Below are 21,291 nucleotides of genomic sequence, written 5' to 3'. Positions count from 1 at the left end.
ATTCATAATTGCAAACTGATCCGTTCACAAAAAATATGAGCACATTGAATGAACGCCGCTCTTTTAGTGCGTTCATGCACAACACTTCTGATGATATCCTGCCATAATTTCCTGTAATTAGTGCTAAAGTCCAAACCATACAAAAAATATTTTCATGCTAGAAACCACCCCTGTCACTGGACCAAAGTCTGGCTTTTTGGTCTGGATCGTGGTCCGGAGGAGGTTTCACACCTGTAATTTAGGTCCAGATCAAACTGAAAAGTCTGAAAGTCTGGACCAAACAAACTGGTAGAAAGCTGAGCCTCCAGGGAGAGAACAATGGGTCAAGATTGTCCAGAATACCTACTAAAGCTGACGTACCAACTAAAAAGTGAAGGTGATATCCCTGATAAGAACTGAGAAAAATGGATCATTTACATGGAACGCTATGTCAACAAGTAACTGAACTGTTAAGCTTTGGTATAACTAAAGATTATATATGTCCTTATAGCCCCTGACAGTGTCTGTTGTATTCTGGTTAAGGCTGTGTCCAAAAGGAGAGAGGAAGACGGGATGCAGATGCTCAATGAAAAATAAAATATTCAAGATGAACTTCCTTCATTGGTTTCTTATGGAGCATAAATCTAGGAGAGGAGAGCAGAGGGACGATGAAAAACGAAGCATCGCCCACTACAACAGAAAAATACTGCATATTCAGATTCTGAACAAACAGCTACATTACTCACCCTTGTCTCACACTTTCCATACACACACATCACAGTGGGTGTAAGCACTCACACACATCAGTCTGTAAACCTGTTGCACAATTGTTCAATATTTAATGCATCTCTGGCTCACAGCCAAAGTAATCTCTGGCTCTGTGAGTTGCAATCCTCCCTGCTCCAACCTGATGTAGAGAGGTCAAATGGCTGGGCAACAGACCAACCTTCAAGGACACACACCTACAATCGTAGCGCTGCAACTAAAGATTAGTTTCATTGGTGATTAATTGGCAAATTATTAACAATTGCATGTGCAAAAATGAGTGCTGCAGTCCGTTAGCAAGTTGCAGCTATAGGATGTGTACTGGTACAATGTTGTTTTCCCCCACCACTTCCTCCCCAGACTTGAGGAAGCTTAGGCGGGCTGCAGCTACGCAAGACAAGAGCAACACTAATTAGACAATAACGTGCAACAACTAGACCTCCACTGTCTGTCAGTGCAAAGTTGTGTTACATTATTCTGAAAACAAATACACACTCTGGAATTGGAGTGTGTAACACAACATCTACAATATGTCTGAGGAAAGTCCTGCAACATGTCATTATTATATCTGTGTCTTTCGAGGCCTGCTATGCTACACAAAAACATCTTAAATGTGTGACAGAGCCATCACTTTACCCCATCTGCCTGCTCCCTTTGCTCCTTCTGTCTTCTCTTTCTCCTTCAAACTCTCATCTTCCTCCCACCTTTCTGTCTGTCTGTAATGTGTGTGTGTGTGTGTGTGTGTGTGTGATCCAGCGAGCAGAGCCACCTGTCTGCCTGCTCAACACGACGGAGGAAAAGGTGCGGGACAGGAGAACGAACGGGAGCTTTTCTCCTCTCTGACACCAACACTTGGGAGGAAGGAAACAAGCATGGGGCTTTTAATTAAAGTGTCTCAGGGAGGCTGGGCAACAACACAATACCTAAAGCACCTTTGTGCAAGTCTAGCCAAGATTAAAGGGATAATAAGAGTTTTTGTTTAAGTGGGGTCATGTGAGGTACTTGTCCATAACCAGTGTGTTATCTACGGACGACATGCAAGTTTGGAGAAGCGATCCCACTTTTCTCCATTTATTATCACATACGCTGCAGCCCCAGACTTAACATGACAATTAATTTCAGTCACTGTTTATATGCTAATAACAATAACAATTTGGACTGGGGCAAGCAAAAATTGACTTTGGGCAAACAGATTTCTGACCCACTTGCCCAACAAGGCAAGTGAAGAAATTACATAAGCCAAATAGCGCTCTCTATGAAGCCACCAGACTCCTTTAGCAAAAAAGAAAAAGTAATTTGACCTCACACAAACAAACACTAGAGTTGCTGGTCTACTGCTGCCTCAATCTGTTCTACCAGTTTGTTGTGTTATTGTGCGACTTTAGTGAAGCAACTTCTGTGTTCTGCAAAAGTGAAATCACTGCTTTTCCCAAAGGAGTCTGGCGATTTTGAAATGAGTGATATTTGGCTTATAAAACGTTGGGTCCCTGTTAGAAAAGGCTGTCTGACAGCGAGGTAAATTGGTGAAAATATTCTTAATATAGCCCACACTTGAACTGATACTGTCGTCTACTGCAGGTAATACACTGACTGTGGATAAGTGACTCATATAACCACAAAAAAGCAAACTATCCCTTAAAGATGCTGCAACAGAGACTGTAATGAAGGACAGCATGGCTGGCCGTACTGGTAAGCTTCCAGTTAAATGTAAAATGAGGGTTAATAACGAAATAATTTTCCAAATCCCTCCAAATTGCAAATTCTAAAGCATAACATCTCTTTTTTTCTGCCCACAATTCACAAAGGTTTATGCTAATCAGAGGCAGAGAAGTCATTTATCTTACTTAAGACACAGGAATTAACCCCTTATTTTTCAAAGAAATTGAAAGTCAATCAGATGGTAGAGAGGAGCTGAACACCAGGAACAAAGCCACTAGATTGAAGCTTTTCATAATGTGCTCATTTGTCACCGACTCTCAGTTGCATCATGCTACACGAGGTGGGCAAATCACGTCGGCCTGTGACAATTTTATCGCGCTCATTGCACCTATAGCTATGAATCTCAATGCTGCAGCACTACGCAGCCATGAAATCAGAGCATATTAGCTTTGATCACCTTGACACATTTGAAGGACCAAGGAAACACAGACTGGTATTTTATTTACACAGTAAATTCACTACAGCCTTGCAGGTCACTGGGTTGATGTAAAAGAGGGGGGTGAGTCACATTCAAATGCATTATTCAGTGTCTATCACAATGAATATTGAACACAAATATAAATAAATATACATCAGCCTGATGCTGTTTCAATCTAAACTTGTCAGCTCTTCTTATAACCATTATTGTCTCAATACAGTCAAAATACAGACATATAATAATATATAATACAGACTCTTTCTATTAAATTGATACAGAGATGCTGCATTGACGTGATGTATTGTAGTGTGCAGCACAAACCACCAGGGGTCACTCTCTCAACTGGTAGACAAGGCCAATAAAATTAGAGGACTAACGCTGCATTTGAGACAATGTCAGAGGTCAGAATCTCCCAGCTGAAACTTCCAAGTTCAGACTTCAAAGCATCCCTGGTACAGGATGCCAAAATGCACAAAAACATGGCTGACTCTGACAAACCGGGCGCTGCCATTGCTGTGTGATGCCAGATAACTTCTTCTTCATGAAGTCAGGGTAGATGGATTTCATAAGAAGTGAAGTTCACAAGTAGGAATTTTCAATTGTGCTTTTTCTAATAGAAGGTTGGATGGTCATCTGCTATATTGCACATTAATTCATACACGAATATGACAAATGTAATCGATATATATCGCTCAGCCCTACCTGGATAAACCATTTACCTCTGCAGATATCTGACAGGATATGGAGACTACATGCACTTTCAAATTGACACGCTGGGCCCCGCCAATACTCTGCAGTGCACTTGACACGCAACAACGGGAACTGAGCAAATTGAGCAGGTGTCAAACAGCCACATATCACGTCCACGTAACTAGTGGCCGTCCATCTTGCAGCCTGTGATTTATATTACCTGGATGGGGATGGCAATGACCTTGTGAGGAATGCTTCAACTTAACAACCCTCCAGAGGAGCCTCATACAGCTGTATTCTCACTGGTAGCAAACAAAGCTGTAGCTGTTAAGCCAAGGCTGGCACACACTCTCAATGCTCCAAGGAGTCATTGACTGCGCACGAAGAAGGATTCTTCAGCGGCTATCTCGGCAGAGATGGGATTCCTGGACTCAATTAATGAGTAGAAAATGGTAGAAGGTGAGAGGTGATCAATCTCATGTGCGACAGAGCACGAGAGAGCTGCAAGTTGGGGGGTCTCGCTCCTCGGAGAGAGTGACTCGGACACTTAAACGTGAGCAATTCATTGATGATAGTGAGAAGGTCAAGGACTTCTCAGCTCTGCTTTAATGCTCGAGAGGAGTGGCGCTGCTGTGACAGCACTTCAAACACTGAGGAAACACACTGTACTCTAATGCAATGAAAGGTTCTGGTCAGTTGAATCAGATTCAGCTGTAAAAAAAAAAATGAATATTCGATGATTCGTTCTTTTTTTCTTCAGTTCAGTGAGCCATACCTACATAAGTAAGTTTTATCAGTAAGACTCATGTTTTAAAGCCTTTCATCGTCATCTGTGATGTGAAAATACCAGATTTTCAAACAGTCACAGAGAGGAAAAGTGCGTGCCCTCCTATAATTCAGTTATAAATCAGCAGACGTGCAGAGCTTCTCTCCCCAGACTGCAGCACTGCAGCAGCCGCTGTCCAGCATCACCTGCCCTGCATGCTCCGCACTCCTTCAAACTGTTAAGTAAGGATTTACTTCAACCAAGTAGAAAGACGAACCAAGATGTTTTCAATGAGTTTAATTTTCTTTCTGTCCAGTTTGACTAAAGCGGACAATGATTTTTTACAAAGGGAGTGTGGTTAGTTTGGTGAAATCTTAATTTTAATTACTCTATAAAAAAGCTCTCTTACTCTAGCAACCATTTCAAGAGCTGAAACCACCCGTTTCTTAATTCCTCATTGGTTCTCCCTGTGCATTTTTATTATCTTCTACTGGTTTTATCCTGTTACTGCAATGAAGACCGACCCGACAAAGGAAAGAACTGAACTCTGAACTGGAAGAATCTCAGTCGACTGAGTGTTTTCCAACTGATTATTTGAATCTTCGACTACCAGGGGTCAGACCCAGTTCTGGTGATGCTGCACTACTGTTTTCCCATCTTGTTTGCCAATTTAAACATCTCCCCCTCTAGTGGATTTAGAGCACAGCAATCACTCCATCATTAATTAAGACAGACACTCCTTGAGTGCTCTTGGATAATCTCTTAGGCAATTAGTAGCCCTGGCCCTTCGCCCGGTTCTCACCAAGGTCCCAGGATTTCTTGCCACGCTAGAGCTCGATCACTTCAAACAGGACAGGAGCTAGCGGGCTGCTGCTGTTGCTGTGTTCAGTGGGCGACTGGGTGATAAGCGTCTGCCTCGCCTCGCAACAAGTTGTGTGATCTCAGATAGCGCTATCAGTAAACACAGCACAGAGCAGCACAGCAGTTGGCCTACTGTTTAACACTCCACACTGCAGCTCAGGTTCACAGTGACGAGGCAGCCAAACTCCATGACACCATCTGACAGCTTCATGAAAACATCAATTAGCTGACTCACTCAGCCGGAGCTCGGAAAATTTGTACATCATCCACAGATAAGAAACTAATGCACCTGTCTCCATAACCTGCAAGACAAGGAACAATCTCATCTTTAAAACAGGAAATAACAAATTATCTGCTGGTGCTTACTGATATATAAAGTTACGCTGCACTGAGATGCACTGAATCAGTGTGGCTGGCAGAAGAAAATCATAATAAAAAGTAAACAGTTTAAGTTCAAAGCAATGTCTTTTTCAAAGTTAACGGATGTAAAACTACTGAACAAAAAGTCTTTCTATAGATTCATTAAGGGTATTTACCAAGCAAAAAGTGTTCTCTGGTTCCAGTTAGGGATATCAGTCTTTTAAGAAATTAACCAAAAATTAACTAACCGATAATGTTCTCTTATGATTTGGTTTGGATGGCCTTGTTAGTCTAGAAATGGTAACTGCACCTCATTTGACAACATTTGGAGCCACTTGTTGACTGAGAACAGGTGGAAAGTCCAGCTGTTTAGAGTAAAAGTCTTATTTTTTTATTACACTGTGTGTTTGCACTTCAAGAATTAGTTTCACATAGGGCTGCGCAAAGTGCAATGTCCTGATGTCCTGCAATTTCAGTCAAAATAATCACATTATGACTTTTTTTTTACTAAATCATGCAGCCCTTGTTTCACTTAAGTGTTGCTACAATTGTTTAAACAAATAAAAAAAAGACAGTTTTGTATCTTAATAATTATCAATGATTAATCGATTGTATTGTGAACTACTGATTAAGGAAAACGCAAAATTTGCAACCCTTGTTCCACCTTCTCAGATTTCCTGCTTGTCTTGTTTCATATCATTGTAAACTGAGGATCTTTGGGACTATTGGTTGGACAAAAAGTAACAATTTTGTCGAGGTTACCTTGAGCTTTATTCACTGTTTTATGAGAGATTGATCAATTAAGCAAAGGAGCATTATTGTAGAACTGAATGTGTGGGTGCATGTTGTCCGGCATGTTTACATGAAATAAAAGACATCAGGAGATGGCAGGAGACAGAAATCTGATGGTGGAGGCCATGTGGTGTGCACAGACTGTAGAGAATAATCACTTCTTTCAACAATCAAAATGGACAGTATTTTAAGTATTCTTTTACTGACTCTGTTTTATAGCTCTTTAATTGAATCTATTTTATCTTTTGTACTGGTCTGCTGGTTTGTGAATAAGACAACGCTGCAGAGTGGTGAAGACCTGCTCTAAGATCCCAGGGGTGGCCCCAACTGAAGTCTCTCCACTCTGCATAAGAGGCATCTGGTCAGAAGGGTCACCTCCATCCTGACCGTCCAACCCCACCCCTTGTAGCAGGAGCTCCACCTTTTTGTCCTCTGGGCAGAGGTACACAGTCCCTTGGTTCAGGAGCTCTACAGCTCGAGCCTCCTTCGTTCCTGAGGCCGTTGCTGCCATTAACAAGGAATTTATGTCCATCTTTTACGGTTGAGCTTTGCAAATTCTTCTACTTGCACTTGTCTTTGCTGTTGCTAAATGTACAGTATGTTTCAGATATTCCACCCTGGCTTTGGCCTACATCAGCTCTTAAACCTGCAACCAGCTGAAGCTGGACGGCTGTCTCCTGCTGGGACAGTTTCATCCAGCATCCAGCACGGCAGGTACAAAGTCTCATCTTAAAGTTTCAAAGTTTTCTGTCAGAATGGGCCAGAAAAAAAGCCAATCCAGAGGAGGAGTCTTTGTTATCATCTTTAATGCAGAAATTATTCTTCAAAAATGTGATGGAGCATCAAAAAAATGTTTATTAGAAAGGTAAAGAGTTAAAAAGTGTAAATATGTGTAAAACAATACTGGAGCTGGATGATATGGTAAAAAAAATGAGGTTAAAAAAATCATTGCGATTATTTTGGCAGATATTGTGATATGATTCATGATAAGTGGGAATTAGAGCTGCAGTGATTATTGATAATTAATCAACTTAAATTAATCACTTACAATTTTGATTGATTTGACTCGTTTTTTTAAACAGAAAATGTCTTTGGTTTGTGGACAAAACAAAACTTTTGATGGGAGACACTGATCACCCGTTTTTCACAATTTTCTGACACTTTATAGACCAAGCAACCAATTGATTCATGGGGAAAATAATCAACAGATTAATCGATGATGAAAATAATAATTAGTTGCAGCCAGGGTTGGAAATTAGCACCAGCCACGAGATAATTTCCAACCTTTGTTGTAGCCCTACTGGGAGTGATCATTTTTGCACCACAATGTTCATTTCTACTACAAAACGTGTGTGTGTGACGTTTGTTGGGGTCTGTACCAAGCAAACATCTGGAGAACCGGATTTGTCACCCGGGGCGTCTCTGTAGCGTCATCATAATGCTGTTTTGTCACACATTTTCATTCATTAATTGCAGCTTCTGTGATTTGGATATCGCACTATATAACAACACTATAGTATTGGCAGAGTTTTGTTCCTGCCTGCTGCACATTCGCACAGGATTAAGGACACATTAGAGGTTCACGGGTTCATGATTTGAAGAAATAGATAACAATCATGAACAAATAGCTTCTTTTGAAACAAACAGTTGAAGGTAAAGCTTTAATTCCTCCCTTCGAGTCACTCTTGCCATGGAATGAAAGCAGCTCTGAAGTAAACAAGACCTAGAGGTCACCGACCATAATTAAAAGCTTAGTTACCGGCTATAGATCCAATTGATCACGTTCTCCAACCAATGCACACATTCACCTAATCACCCTGAACTCGTCTCAGCAGGAAGTCAAACCTCTCATTACGCAAAGACACGTCAATACTGAGCAGGGACGGAGGACAGGGGCAGAACAGTGAAAGTGGCCGTGATCATGTGTCTGTTTTGTTACACTCCACAAAAGTCTGATAGTTTAGTCCTTGGCTGACATCAGGAAGACAGAGCAGGAATGATGTTTTCTAGTCTGTGTTTTTTTTTTACCCCCTTAACTGTAATTTTTCAGGACCTCTGAACTGTAGTTCTGCTCTACGGTTCATTAAGGCCTGCTCATATTTCACCAATCCCCCGTGAGCCGCATGCTCTGGACAAACCGAACTTTCCACTCAACCGGCCACCAGAGTCCCCCTGACCTTCAAAAACAATATCTCCCTCCCTCGCCCATTTAGAACGACGCTGGGCAGCTGCGAATACCCCCGCGGGCACTTTTTTTTTTTTAACTCCGTACACCATGTTGTAGTAAACTAAGAGCATTAGATGGATGGTGAGGATCACTGAAGCTTTGACTCTTTGTCTGTGCAGACGAGGAAAACTGTGCCATTGATATATATTTCACATAAATATTAACTTTATCACAGTCGGGTCGGTTACTTTAAAGTCCCAATGATTTAAAAAAAAATGACCATTAATTTTATGTGTTTTCATATATAATTTTTAAGGATTTATATTTTAACATGGGGAATAAACCTTAGCTTTTTATTTTTATAAACTACACACAGAGCACCTCCAAAAACTACTCACCTGCACTCAAAGTTTTAGTGTTTAATAAAATTATGGAAGTCCTCCAATGTGATTTTAAAAGTAAGTTATGATCATGACAAATTATCTCAAAATACTGGCCAAGTTACTCAAAATAATGATTTAGTTTGAAATGGTTAGTCATTTTTTCAAGATAAATGGGTAATTTTGTGACATTTTCAGATACTAAGTCTAAGTTTCTCAATATTTTAAGACTTGTTTTCTCAAATATGATCTTAAAGAGTTCATATTTTCACACAGGGAAATAATCCTTAGCTTTTTATTTTTCATAAACTACACATGAAAATACAGGCACTCCTTTCAAGTGCAGTGCCTATAAAAACTGTTCACCCCCCTCAAAGTTTTATTGTTTTATAAAAGTCCATTTCTGCCAGTGTGATAAAAAAAAAGATCTGTAAGTCTCAAAATAAACATTTAATATCTCAAAATTATTTTTTTTAAATATTAAGTCATTATTTCAAGACAAGTAAGTCATATTGAGAGAATTCTAGTCATTTTTGATACAAAATCACTACTTCAAGATAATAAAATTATTATTTTGAGATACCAGGTCATTGTTTGGAGACAATTTCTCATTATTTAGGATAAGTTATTATTTTGATAAAGCTTCTTATTGTTTCAAAATAAGTAATGTTAAGGTACTAAGTCATTAATTCAATAAAGTTTCTCAATATTTTGAGATATTAAGTCATTCGGAGAAACTTTCTTACTATTTAGGATAGTAAGGCATTTTTTTAAAAGTCATTTTGAGGTTGTTTTTTTTTCTAATTATTTAGAGACTGAGCATGATTTTGAAAAAGTTTGTCAAGAGAAGTAATTCTGAGGTACAAAGTCATTAAAAGAGTTTCTCACTAGTTTGAGATACCATGTCATTACTTCAAGATAAGTCATTAATTAGCTTATTATTTCTAGAAAGGTTCCCATTATCATAATTCACAGGAACTTTTTTTATTGCACTGGCAGAAATGGGCTTCCATATGAACCCAACCAAACCCAAGATGATTTAATGTGTTTTATTTTATACTGCTCAACAGAAAAATGTCAAAAAGGAAGTGTCAGAAAAGTCACTTTAACTCCACTTTGATTCAACACTGGAAGACGATACAACAGGTGTCTGTATTTACAGTCTAACTCTCTGCAGAACTATTAAGCAGAAAACTCTTACAAGCTCTTGTAAATGAGCTCAGAAAAGATGCATCAGAGGGAAAACGAAGGAAAATGTCAACATGTGACAGTCGCTCCTGGGAAGCAGAGGATCCATATGCCACTCACTCAACAGTTAATATAGACAGTAACCCCTCTGAGGCCGCGAACAGCCACACATCCATCCCAGGAGAGATGGACGGAAGTGATTAATACTCGTTTACCGAGCGAGGAGGCCGTTAACTTATTCCCTTCCTCTCATACCACTCAATATCAATTAGAGGAGCTCTCTGCTCCTGTCAGCGTTAAGGAGGTGGTCTTCTGAAGAGCTGATAATGATCCCTCATGCTTTCAGCGTGCAGCAGGCAGGAAATGAAGAGGCCGACTGCAACAGGTTGCAACACTATTTACCTTCCCAAACGCTTATCGACATAACGTGCAAGGAAATTATTATTACTCTAACTCTGTCTCACATCTCATTTTAATTTAAAATGTCTCTTTTAGTTTGTTTTGTTGAAATGTGTTGCAGGCATCAAATTCAGAATGAGTGTATATTTACCAAAAAAAAAAAAAAAAAACAGTTAAGTTTATCAATTTGAAAATAAAATATCTTGTCTTTGTACTGCATTCAATTAGATACAATTCGAAAACTATTTGCAAATCATTGCATTCAGTTTTATTTGTTTTAAACAAAGTCTCAGCTTTTTTGTAACTGAGGTTGAAAAATAAAATGGTGAAATAAGAAATGACCTACCCCATAAATCCCAGTGCACCATGGAGCACATGTCCACAATAAAGATAAGAATGCATTCAATTACATTCAGTAACAAATGTCACTATTATTTGCCCTGATTGGTAGCACACTCTTTGCCTCTTTGAGTTTTATTTCAGATGTGCCCAAACACAGCTGTCAGGAGCATCTGTGCAATTGGTAAATAACTGATCATGAGCGTCTCACACATTCGAGATGATGCCTTCAGGCGATTACCCATTAGCTGCTGAAAATGGTAGAACAGTTGAACACATCGCTGTCTAGTTTTGCTGAAAATGAATTTGTAGTGTTGAAGATGCTGCTCATATTCCACGGCCCATCCAAAAGAGTACAGATGGCCTGAGCCTGAACGCTGCCCTTTGCACCACTTTCCATTTTAATTTAGGAACAATTAAGCAGCACGGCTGGGGGAAAAAAATGACTGCAGTCAGGAGTTCTGGGTTGTAAAAGCAGTGTCACACTGACCCGGGCTAACAGCTACTCCATTGAAAATCACAGCATGTTACAGGCAGCACAGCAGCAGGCAGTCACACCATCACTCATGTTTGGAGTGAAAAAAAAAACAAAAAAAAACAGGGCTCGCTGGACGAGAAGGTGACTACAGTTGAGTGGCAACGATGGTGACAAGGCCAGAGCTGAGGGCAGGAGGCAGCGCCCCAACACACCAGCCAGCTGCTAACCCTGACATCCAACACGCCACGTCTCAAGCCACGTCTCAAACCTGCAGGGGAGTGTGTGACACTACAAAGGCAGATCTAGAGTGGAATAGGCTGTCTAACATTTGATTTATAGGCACAGTTTGTGATCCACATGTAAACAGGGGAGTAAATGTAGGATACTGCAGCTACTTTATACAGTGCTTCTGGGAGCAGAACATCCCTTTATATCACACCAAACACCTTGTAGCTGTCTTTAAAAACAAAAAAAAAAAAACAAGTGTAGTATTTTCTCTTGTCCTCGAGCAGCAGCTCATCCAGAAACACTGTTACAAACAATCTACAACTGTCTTTACACACTCAGTTGCATGGAAATTCAGGAAACTCATCTTCTTTGCTTTTTAGAATTTGACAAACATCTCAGGATTGATAACAGAGTACTCTTAGACCGTGTCCAGACCTGGGATTAACACGCACCCTGGGTGATATGATCACAAGTGGACAGCTCTGTGTACCTGGGTTCACACCTGGCGTGACAATGCATCTCCTGATGCTCATGAGTAGGGCTGGGTATCAGTATTCAATACCTATGAGGCATTGAATGATCATATCAAAAGTCACCGGTCAAACGATACCTGCATTTTGTCCTTTTTGTGCCCACATCTGGAAAAAATGTTCAATGTGATGTGACATTTGATTGTCCCATTTATGCAGCAGCTACAATCTATAATACAATCATTTATTGACAGAGTTGGCAGTTTAGCTTGCCAAGATGCCACCAAAATTCAAAAGCATGGTTATATCACACGTCTGTGGTGTCTGATTACCTGCATTGTCAGCAGCACAGCAGGAGAGCTTGGATTTCATAACTATACTGCGATCAGGACAATGCCCACTTTTCCTTTTTCTGGCTAAGTCACATTACAGAAGGGCGTTAATGACAGAGAAAGAGTAATGGCTCGATTCCGCCAGGCACAGTTGCACTGCGTTATGGCTGAGCCACGTCCGTCAGAACTGATCACAGCTATTCCACACAATGCTTGTGATTTCACCAGCAGCGCGTCGCAGATGCAGCTCTCCGCTCTGGTCCGCTTCAAATACGCACTGAGTCTATTTTTGACTGAAGCCGTGAGCTACACAGAGCATATTGAGCTGGCAGGAAGGCAAACACAGGAACAGTATAGAGAATCTGAGAGAGTAAACAAAATCAGGATGGCAAAACGCTCCGCTTCTGGAGGGACATGAAGCTGTGTGGAGGATGGGTCAAAACCGTGGCGCAGACGCGACGTGCTCAGTGGAAAAGAGTAAAAGCGTGCGTCCAAACGCACCACAGTGTCTCTCCTGTCTGCTCTTCTCAGCAACACAATGTGATTTTTTTTACAAGAAAAGAAACGACTGAATGTTTTGCATTTAATGCAGAATTTACAAGCAGGCAAAACTGATTAAGAATTCACCATAGTCATTTTACTGCCCAGCTCTGTCTGCAAATAAACATGTTTGCAAAATGTCTTGTTTTTACCTTTGGCCCGCTGGAACAAACACACACAATGTTTTTCCACAAAGGAAGAAATAACTTGATGTATAACATTTGCTGAATTTATAAGAAGGCCTAAATAATTAAGAATTTGTTGTAGACAGCGTTTTACAAAGTTTATAAAGTTTTGCCTGATTCAACAACTCTCAAAACAGGCAGATTTTTTTTTATGGAGTCTGGGCTCTGCAGCAGATGTTGTGTTGTGGCACTACAATGAAATACTCGACGGACATACAGGATGTCACTTAAGTAGGCGGTCTTTCAGTGTAGTGTGCCACCTCTGAATGTGGTCTGAATGCGTTCACACCTGTAGTTGGAGTCATCCATCTGTGATCAGTTCGCCCAGGACGCAAGTTAACACCAGGTCTGAAGATGGCCTCATTCCAAGTGTTGCTGAGGGTTACGACCCCTGTTCTTAAAGGACATTTCTGATATTCGGTGCCATCTGCTTCTGCGTCTAAGATATACCACAGTATGTAAGATGTGTTTCACTCAGTACTGTGAGAAAAGGAACGTTTATATGAATTCTGTTCTGCAGTGTTAATGTCATTTTCTTTTGGCTTCTCTTGCTAAATATAGTGCTGCAGGGCAGTGCATGTTTTTGAAGGGAAAAAAAGCGCTTGGCTAATTACCTGTCATCTTCTTCTCAATGTCATGTTCATTAATAACATTTTCCATCATTAGCATGACACATCAAAGCTCAACCAAACATTTATCACAGCGTTCAACACACAGTGACTAAGACTACAACTGAAATTTATCGTTATTTTCTTCACATTTTTAAATCACAATATATGAGTGTCCTTTTCCACGTGTTATCGCTCAAATACACAGAGGAAACACAGAGCTTCCACTGCAGCCATTTTGAATCATTAGCCAGTGTTGTAAAAAGCCCCGCAAAAGCGATAACACCAATCAAATACATGAGCTGCCGGAGGAGGCTGAAGACAGATGAAGAGGAGTGAAAGGTGCGGCTAAAGTGCCCATGTTATTTAGCCAGCCAGACAGTGGACAGTGTGTGGATGCTGCTGTGTTTGTGTGTTGTTTATGCGAGCTAGCACGCAGGCTGTGCCGTGCGGGGGCGGCGGGAGCGCCATGATTCAGTGGTGTTGTGATTTTAACAGCGGACCCAGGACGGGCGGTTTATTTTCGCCCGTCGCCCTGTGAGTGACGGTCCAATCAAGCTTGGGACGGGCTGTCAGGCCTGTCAGGCTGAGGAATGAGAGGAGATGGGAATCAAAGACACAGAGCAGGACCGAACCATGATGGACGGACCTGAGCGCAGCAGCCACACAGGCGAGGGGAGGAGGGAGGGAGAGATGAAAGAAATGGGGGGAGACACAGAGAAAATGGAAATATATGTTGGTAGAAAAAGAGGAGGCAGAAAGAGGGTGAGAAGGAAACGGTGAAAGGCAAAGAACAGGGGTGGGCGATATGACCTAAAATATATTTCACATTATTTATTTTAATGGTGATGTTTATAGCTGCAACTAATGTTTATTTTCATTACTGATTAATCGGATTATCTTCAAGATTAATTCATTGATCATTTGATCTATTAAAATGACCAAAAAAAAAATCCAAAACCCAAAAACTATTCATTTACTATCATAGATCACAAAGAAAACCAGCAAATCCTGAAATATTTAAGCTGAAGCCACCAAATGTTGTCAAGATGAAAGGATTAATCTGATTATCAAAATAGTTTAATGGACTAATCGATTAATCAACTAATTTGCAGCCTTAGTGACAGTATTATATCACAGTATTACAAAAATAATATGGGATACTCCGTTCAAATATGATTCTATCCATTTTCACTCTATTGGCAATAAAAAAATAAATAAATAAAAATGAGGTATAGGCATATAGGTATAGGCATATAATTTAACTGGCTTCAAATGAGACTCAACATTCACATAGTTTCTCTTGACTGACCCTCAGTATTAGAACATTATTCCTGAAGAAGAACACTGTTCCAGCCTGTAGGAGTTTCTGCCACCAAATCCGCCGTAGGTTCAACAAGCGGTTTGCTGCGACAAGCACCTGCTTTTATCTTGGTCAGTCATCCTCTATTAACTTTAGAATTTTAGCCACCTACTTTACCCGGCCGTGCATTTGCAAGCCTCAACATCATAAACAAGCTGGTTACAATGAAACAGCTGCTAAGCAAAACCCACTAGCATGGGAGACTAATAAGAAGGACACAACAGCTTACTGAAAGCTATCCATGAAGAAGAAGAAGACCTGCTTAAACACATCGACAAGAAGACAGCAGACATACAAATACTGCTGACCAAGATTGAAACATCCCTCTCTACACTGTCTGAACAAGTCCAAGAGCCAGAGACAAGCGGATGAAGGCAACACGAATGAATACTGGAGCTGCATAGAAAAAATGGGAAAACAGTAGGTACTCCTGAAAGAAAATACTGATGACCTCGAAAATCATAGCTGCTCGCACAGTTTAGGTTATGTTATTATGTTCACTCTAATGCTGATTAACATAACTGCCATTTTGCCTCAACAATTATTGACACCATACCACCAAAAAGTACACTAAAGCGGTCAGGTTTGGAACCCACTTTTCTCCTCGCTGCATTTATTGTTGCCTAAAACTGTTTTGACTGTGCTTCTGTTCCAGGGATAAAAAATGTCGCTCCCTCTGTCTCTCTTTTGTGAATAAACCTCTTCCTGCATGCTAAAACATTTATCATTATTTTATTCTTTTCATTTTTTTTCCATCTATGATGGTATTTGAAAACCTGCATCCTGGGTGAGCGTGGCACCAGCGACTTCACCGGTGTACCGCCCACTCCTGCCACCAAATGGGAAATAATTTAAAGGATTAGATGATTCTTACCGATCCAGCGCATGAGTGAGGTGAGAATCTGAAGATATTTGGTCTTCTGGGCGTTGAAGAAGGTGAACGGACCCAACAGAAGAGTGAACATGCTCTGCAGGAAGAGACGGAGAGGAAGAGTTGATTACTCTTACTGATGTTTAAGACAAACAAACAACAATCTTAAATCAGTACTTTCATCGTGACACAAAGGGATGACAGGAGCCAAACTCATGGTCTTGTAAAGCCAGGCTTTAAGAAAGGACCTTCCTTTACTGTCCAATAACAAGAGCAGGCAAATAATGAGAAACAATAACGGTGAAATGTCATCGTAAATGTCAGAGCTTGTCGGTGAGTAAGTTTGATTTACAGGGGATGAATATTATGAACATCTGTACAATGCTACATCTGAGGTAATTCTAATTTTTAATCAGTTGTTTCTGTGTAAGACGTGGATTTATCCAAAGTTATGGTAATTCTTCGGGCTGAAAAATGGTAAACAGATGGTTCATTAAGTTTAGCAAGTACTTATTTATGTTGTGTTTTATAATTAGTTAGTTCTGTAGTTATAAATCATATATTGTAGCCGATAGGAGATGATCGCATTATATTCTAATTAGTTAACAGTTTGTTGTTGCACATATTATTGCATTTTATGCTTTATCACGTATTTGTTCTTATTTGTAATGTTTACCAAATGATTTGTAACTGTTGATCAGTGTTTCTCGAAGCCCAAGATGACGTCCACAAATGTCCTGTTTTGCCCACAACTGAGACTCTCCCGTGTGTGTTTGCTTGACTCCTGTTAATTATTTGCAGTTATGATACATATCATTTGTATCATTCTCCCAAGTGCTGTCAAAATCCCATCAGCCCTCTCAAAGATAGGCGGGCAGATAAACAGGTGGACCAATCCATAGTCCACCAAAAAATTTCAAATCCTCTCAGGCCACAGCTCTGATTGCCTATCTGATACTTTTCTTTATCAAGAGCTGCAATCAGAGGCAGTGGCTCAGCTACTGTAGCTCCAATTCCATCAGTTCCCCTCTCTCCTCCTCCTCCTCCTCCTCCTCCTCCTTCACCCCTGCAACTTGCTCCCTTCATCCATTTCTTCCCTCTCACCCTCATTCTCCGATGCTCTCAGGTCTGACTGCGCAGTTTGACTGGCATGTGATCTCAGAGGTAGTCCCTTGTGGGCCATTTCATCTGAAGAGCAGCTTTCAAACGCGTCTCTCACCCTCCAAGTACAGACGCACAGTTACATGCACACCTCAGCGAGGACACAGAGTAAGACTTCAGTGTTCAGCACGTAGCAAAAAAGCAGGGATGGACATAAGCTGGGGTTGTACAGTAAAATTCAAGCACTTTTAAGATACCTGAACCAGAAATTTCCAGACTCTTAAAGCCTTCATCATCACATCGAAACTGAGATGCCAGGTGGAAAAGAAAAAAAAAAAGAAAAAAAAACGGATAAACATCCCTTTTTTATTCTGGTGCCCATGTCAGTCATAACTCAAAAGTTTTCAGTTTACTGTCATAGAGGAGAAAAGAAACCAGAAATTATCATTTGCGAAACTGAAACCAAAGACTTTTGGCCTTTCATATTTTAAAATGTGACTTGAAATGGGTTATCGATTATCAAAATAGCAGGCAATTAATTTAGTAGTTGATTAATAATCAATTAATCACAGCAGTTCTAAAGACAATGATTTCATTTAAAAAATTAAAAGATTTTTGGGTTACCCGATTTATTGTGTAGTATGTTGAATATCCAGCATTTTTATACACTGTGTGTTGGAATCAGGACTGTCAAGCATTTCAAGACTTTATATGAACATCGCATAAAGACTCAAACTATATCGTTAGGTTTTGGACTTCCAAAGCCAAAATGTCATTTAAACAAGTACAAAGAATAAGCATAAAATGTGTAAAATTGATACATGATTCTAAACTCGGGTGCAGGAGGCAGAGATTATGGGAGCAATGCTGCACACTTACTAATTAATGCTGTAAATTAGTAAGGTAGTGGTACGGTGCAAAATGATGATTTAGAAGTATCTGAAAGTATCCTGCGGAGCGTCTCCTATGTTTGAACTGATGGATGAGGGAACAAGGGAGCAATCTCAGATACGTCTAGAGTCAGCTATTATTTCCACATGTACGGATGGACAGCTGGGGTATCTGTGGGTGTGAGAGGGGGAAAAAATAATAGCCTTTAATTCTGCTGAATAATGATGATGCCCGTGCGTCTATATATTAAAGTATTACCAGCTGTCTTCTTGGCAAAGTGCAGCCTAAGCTCAAGCCAAGCCAAAGCATAAATCTGCAACACCTATTGGAGGTAATGAATGAACCATTATGAAGAGAGATGTGTCTGAAGAAGAAAGTGAAATTAATGGCAGCTGGCTGACAGACGGCAGTATTTTAGCCCTGATTGTTTCAGCGCGGCCGGCCCATTCCCAGCACCTTTGGTGTCTGTCTAAAGATCACTTTGTAAACGACAGCGTGACATCAGCCTGGGACTAAGTTTAGATATATTTAACTTTTAAACATTTGTCACATTGAATGAGAATGGCTAATTGTGTATCTGATATAATGCAACTACTTCAACTATTGACAAGCTTGGAACTTTGAGTGCATTTATCAATAAAATAAAGATTAAAGTAAATCAAATCAGATCACTAAGGTCCTCTGCTGCTTTTCTTTTAAATGTTCCTTATGTGCCTTCTGTTTTCATGCCCCTAAACTATGGAACTCATTGCCTTTGGACATAAAATCGGCAAGCTCTCTCTGTATTTTAAAGAGGAAACACAAGTTTGCAGACTCTTGGTTCAAATAAGGAGAAACTGAACTGGTCATCAAGTCCAAAGAGTCTATTTCTATTGCTTTTAACATAGTTACATATCAATTCAAACACGGACAGATCTTAACACCAGGTCAAAATCCAGCTGGTGTTGCAGAGATAGTAATATCCCTGAGGTTTAATAGCACTGAGCATGTTTGTGTGTGTGGGCATGTGGTTGATGAATGTCTCAACAGCTTCTGGACCACTCATGAATCAAGGCTGCACCTCCAACAGCTCAGAACCCCCCCCCCCACACACACCCCATAAACCCTGAACCTCCCAGTGGCCTGAGGACACTGGACTGCTCAGCCGCATCTCAACAACAAGAGCAGGACAACAACACAACACCACCATGAACATAAATATCTGCAACACCCACAACTTAAAAAAAAAAAAAAAAAGCCACATTAGTACCAATTAGATCACCATAGATCACCAACAAATATCATAATGTGGCTATCAGACAGATCATGTCCAGCTGTTTTTAACATCAATAGGAAGTAGGGATGTCACAAGAATAAATACTCTGGTATCAAGTCAATGCAAAAGTTTTTAAAACGTGATGACACAAATTTTTTTTACATTACCAAAGGTATCGGAGATGTGATTCTTCCTGACCTGACAGACACACCATGCCTTCAAATGCTGTAATCTGGCACGAAATGCCAAAGAAAGAAGAAAACACGGTGAAGCAGCGACTACACATGTATGATGGCGAGCCGCAGCCACGGCTCTGCCTCGACGCAAAAAGAAAAACGGTAAAAAGAGTCGTCTTTGGAAGCAGTTGACCGTGTGTTCGACGCTGATGATCAGGGATTAATAAGTGAGTGAGGTTTACTTATTGTTAAAGTCACATTAACACAAATGTGTCCTTGTTATCCTGAAATACACATTACCATCTGAGACAGCTGCACGGTCGTGTTGATTACAATGGCTGAACTCTGCAGGCAAACGTAATGTAAACACAGGCTCGTAGGCTACCGTCCTGTCATCCATCAAAAATGCAAAATATAATGTCAGCATTTTGTCTCTCACCATGTCAGTAAATTTAAACTACTGCTGCACTCCGAGCTCAACTTATATTCAAAGTTCAGCAGCAGAAATCACTTTTGCATCACTTTCTGACAGCGTGTCAGGCATAATAAAGATCCCCCTCAGTCTTCTGTCCTTGAAGCTCAAAAGACTTTTGTGGCAATGGAAAATAACATTGGCTGAATTTTATTGTTTGGTTTTTACTGTGGTGTTGCGCCGAGTATCGTGGATCGTGGAGACTCTTTGGCGTTTGTATCGAACGCCAAACTTTTGGTACCACGACATCCTTACTAAGAAATGTCTCTCGTGATCAAAGTCCAAGTTGCTTTGCACAGACTACAACACAGGAGGAAAATCAACCCCAGCAAAGGTGAAGGGAAGAGATAAATTTCTCTACATAGATCATTCTGCATCCAGCAACAAGTCAACCTGTGTTTTGAGAAAAAGTAACTCCAATAGGAGTAGATTCAATAGATTTTACTACAATTTATCATACTATTACTCTTAAAATCTCATGGGCTGTCATCTGATTATGAATTAACCTGTGGGGGCCAAACATTTTGGAGCTTCTAGTGTAGTCAGCTGATATCTGAGCCAAAACTTCCTCTTCCATATGCTGATCATTGTTTAAAGCCCAATAAGCAACTTGAGATGCAAGAATGAAGTTGAAGATGACATCTGCATACAGTGCAAATACATTTTTAAATAAAATACAACAGATGGATGCTGGTTAAAGAAGGCTGACATACCAACTATCCATTCTGATTTACATTTACATTTCCACAATTCTGTTTTTTCATGCATTTTGTCCGATTAACTTTATATTTCAAATAGAGCTGACAGTCCACCATATTCTAAACATATGATTTTTATGTTAACTTGTAAAACCTCGGTATACTTGGGACGATGGCTGGCACTAATACTCCGCTTAAAAGAGTTAAGGTTAATGGGCTAAAACATGTAAAACCACCAAGACAGGCCATTAACTAGACAATGAGGATTATAAACTGAAGGTTAAAAAAAAGTATATCCTCTCACATCAAAGACAGAAAAGGCTTCGTCCTCTGAAAAAGGGTTGAGTTTGATGGAAATAAGATCAAAAAATGGACAAGAAAGAGGAGAAGGCACAGTTTATGTTTTTGGATAAGAAGTGAGAGGAAGTGTGAGTGGGCGAGGGTAAAAGCATCAGATGCCATGTGCTGGAGGGTGACTCAGACCCAGAGAGTTGGCATGATGATACCAGAGCAGAGAGACAGACTGGTAGGGTCACGAGAGCACGACCAGCAGGAGATAACACTTCACCATTCCTCCTCAAAAAAAACAAAAGACCGTGCTATAGTGCACGTTGAGTATGATCTGGCTGTGAGGGACGGAGCAGGAAGCATTCAAGAGGTGAGTCCAGTCCAGATTTGACAGCTCAAGTTTCCCTAGATTACTAGAATATTATCAAATTTCAGAGAGACTTTTCTTGTTTTCTGATCTCCTCCTGTTTTAATTTGCTACTTCCTCCATGGAACGAGCTGCCTCAAGAAAT

At 40.3% G+C, this 21,291-nt stretch overlaps 1 protein-coding gene across 1 annotated transcript in view; it reads right to left on the bottom strand.

Moving 5' to 3' along the window:
- slc38a12 (solute carrier family 38 member 12) overlaps positions 1-21,291 on the bottom strand; it is a 66,657-nt gene that overhangs the window by 3,742 nt on the left and 41,624 nt on the right. Inside the window, exon 9 of the mRNA XM_084744125.1 lies at positions 15,902-15,995. Coding sequence (XP_084600251.1) covers positions 15,902-15,995 — 94 coding nt within the window. The remainder of the gene's footprint in view (positions 1-15,901; positions 15,996-21,291) is intronic.

Source organism: Lutjanus erythropterus, chromosome 19 (genome assembly GCF_056507025.1).
Source record: "Lutjanus erythropterus isolate fLutEry1 chromosome 19, fLutEry1.hap2, whole genome shotgun sequence".
NCBI classification, from domain to species: Eukaryota; Metazoa; Chordata; class Actinopteri; order Lutjaniformes; family Lutjanidae; genus Lutjanus; species Lutjanus erythropterus.
The sequence above is the reverse complement of the archived record's forward strand: the minus strand, read 5'-3'. Positions and strand labels throughout refer to the sequence as shown.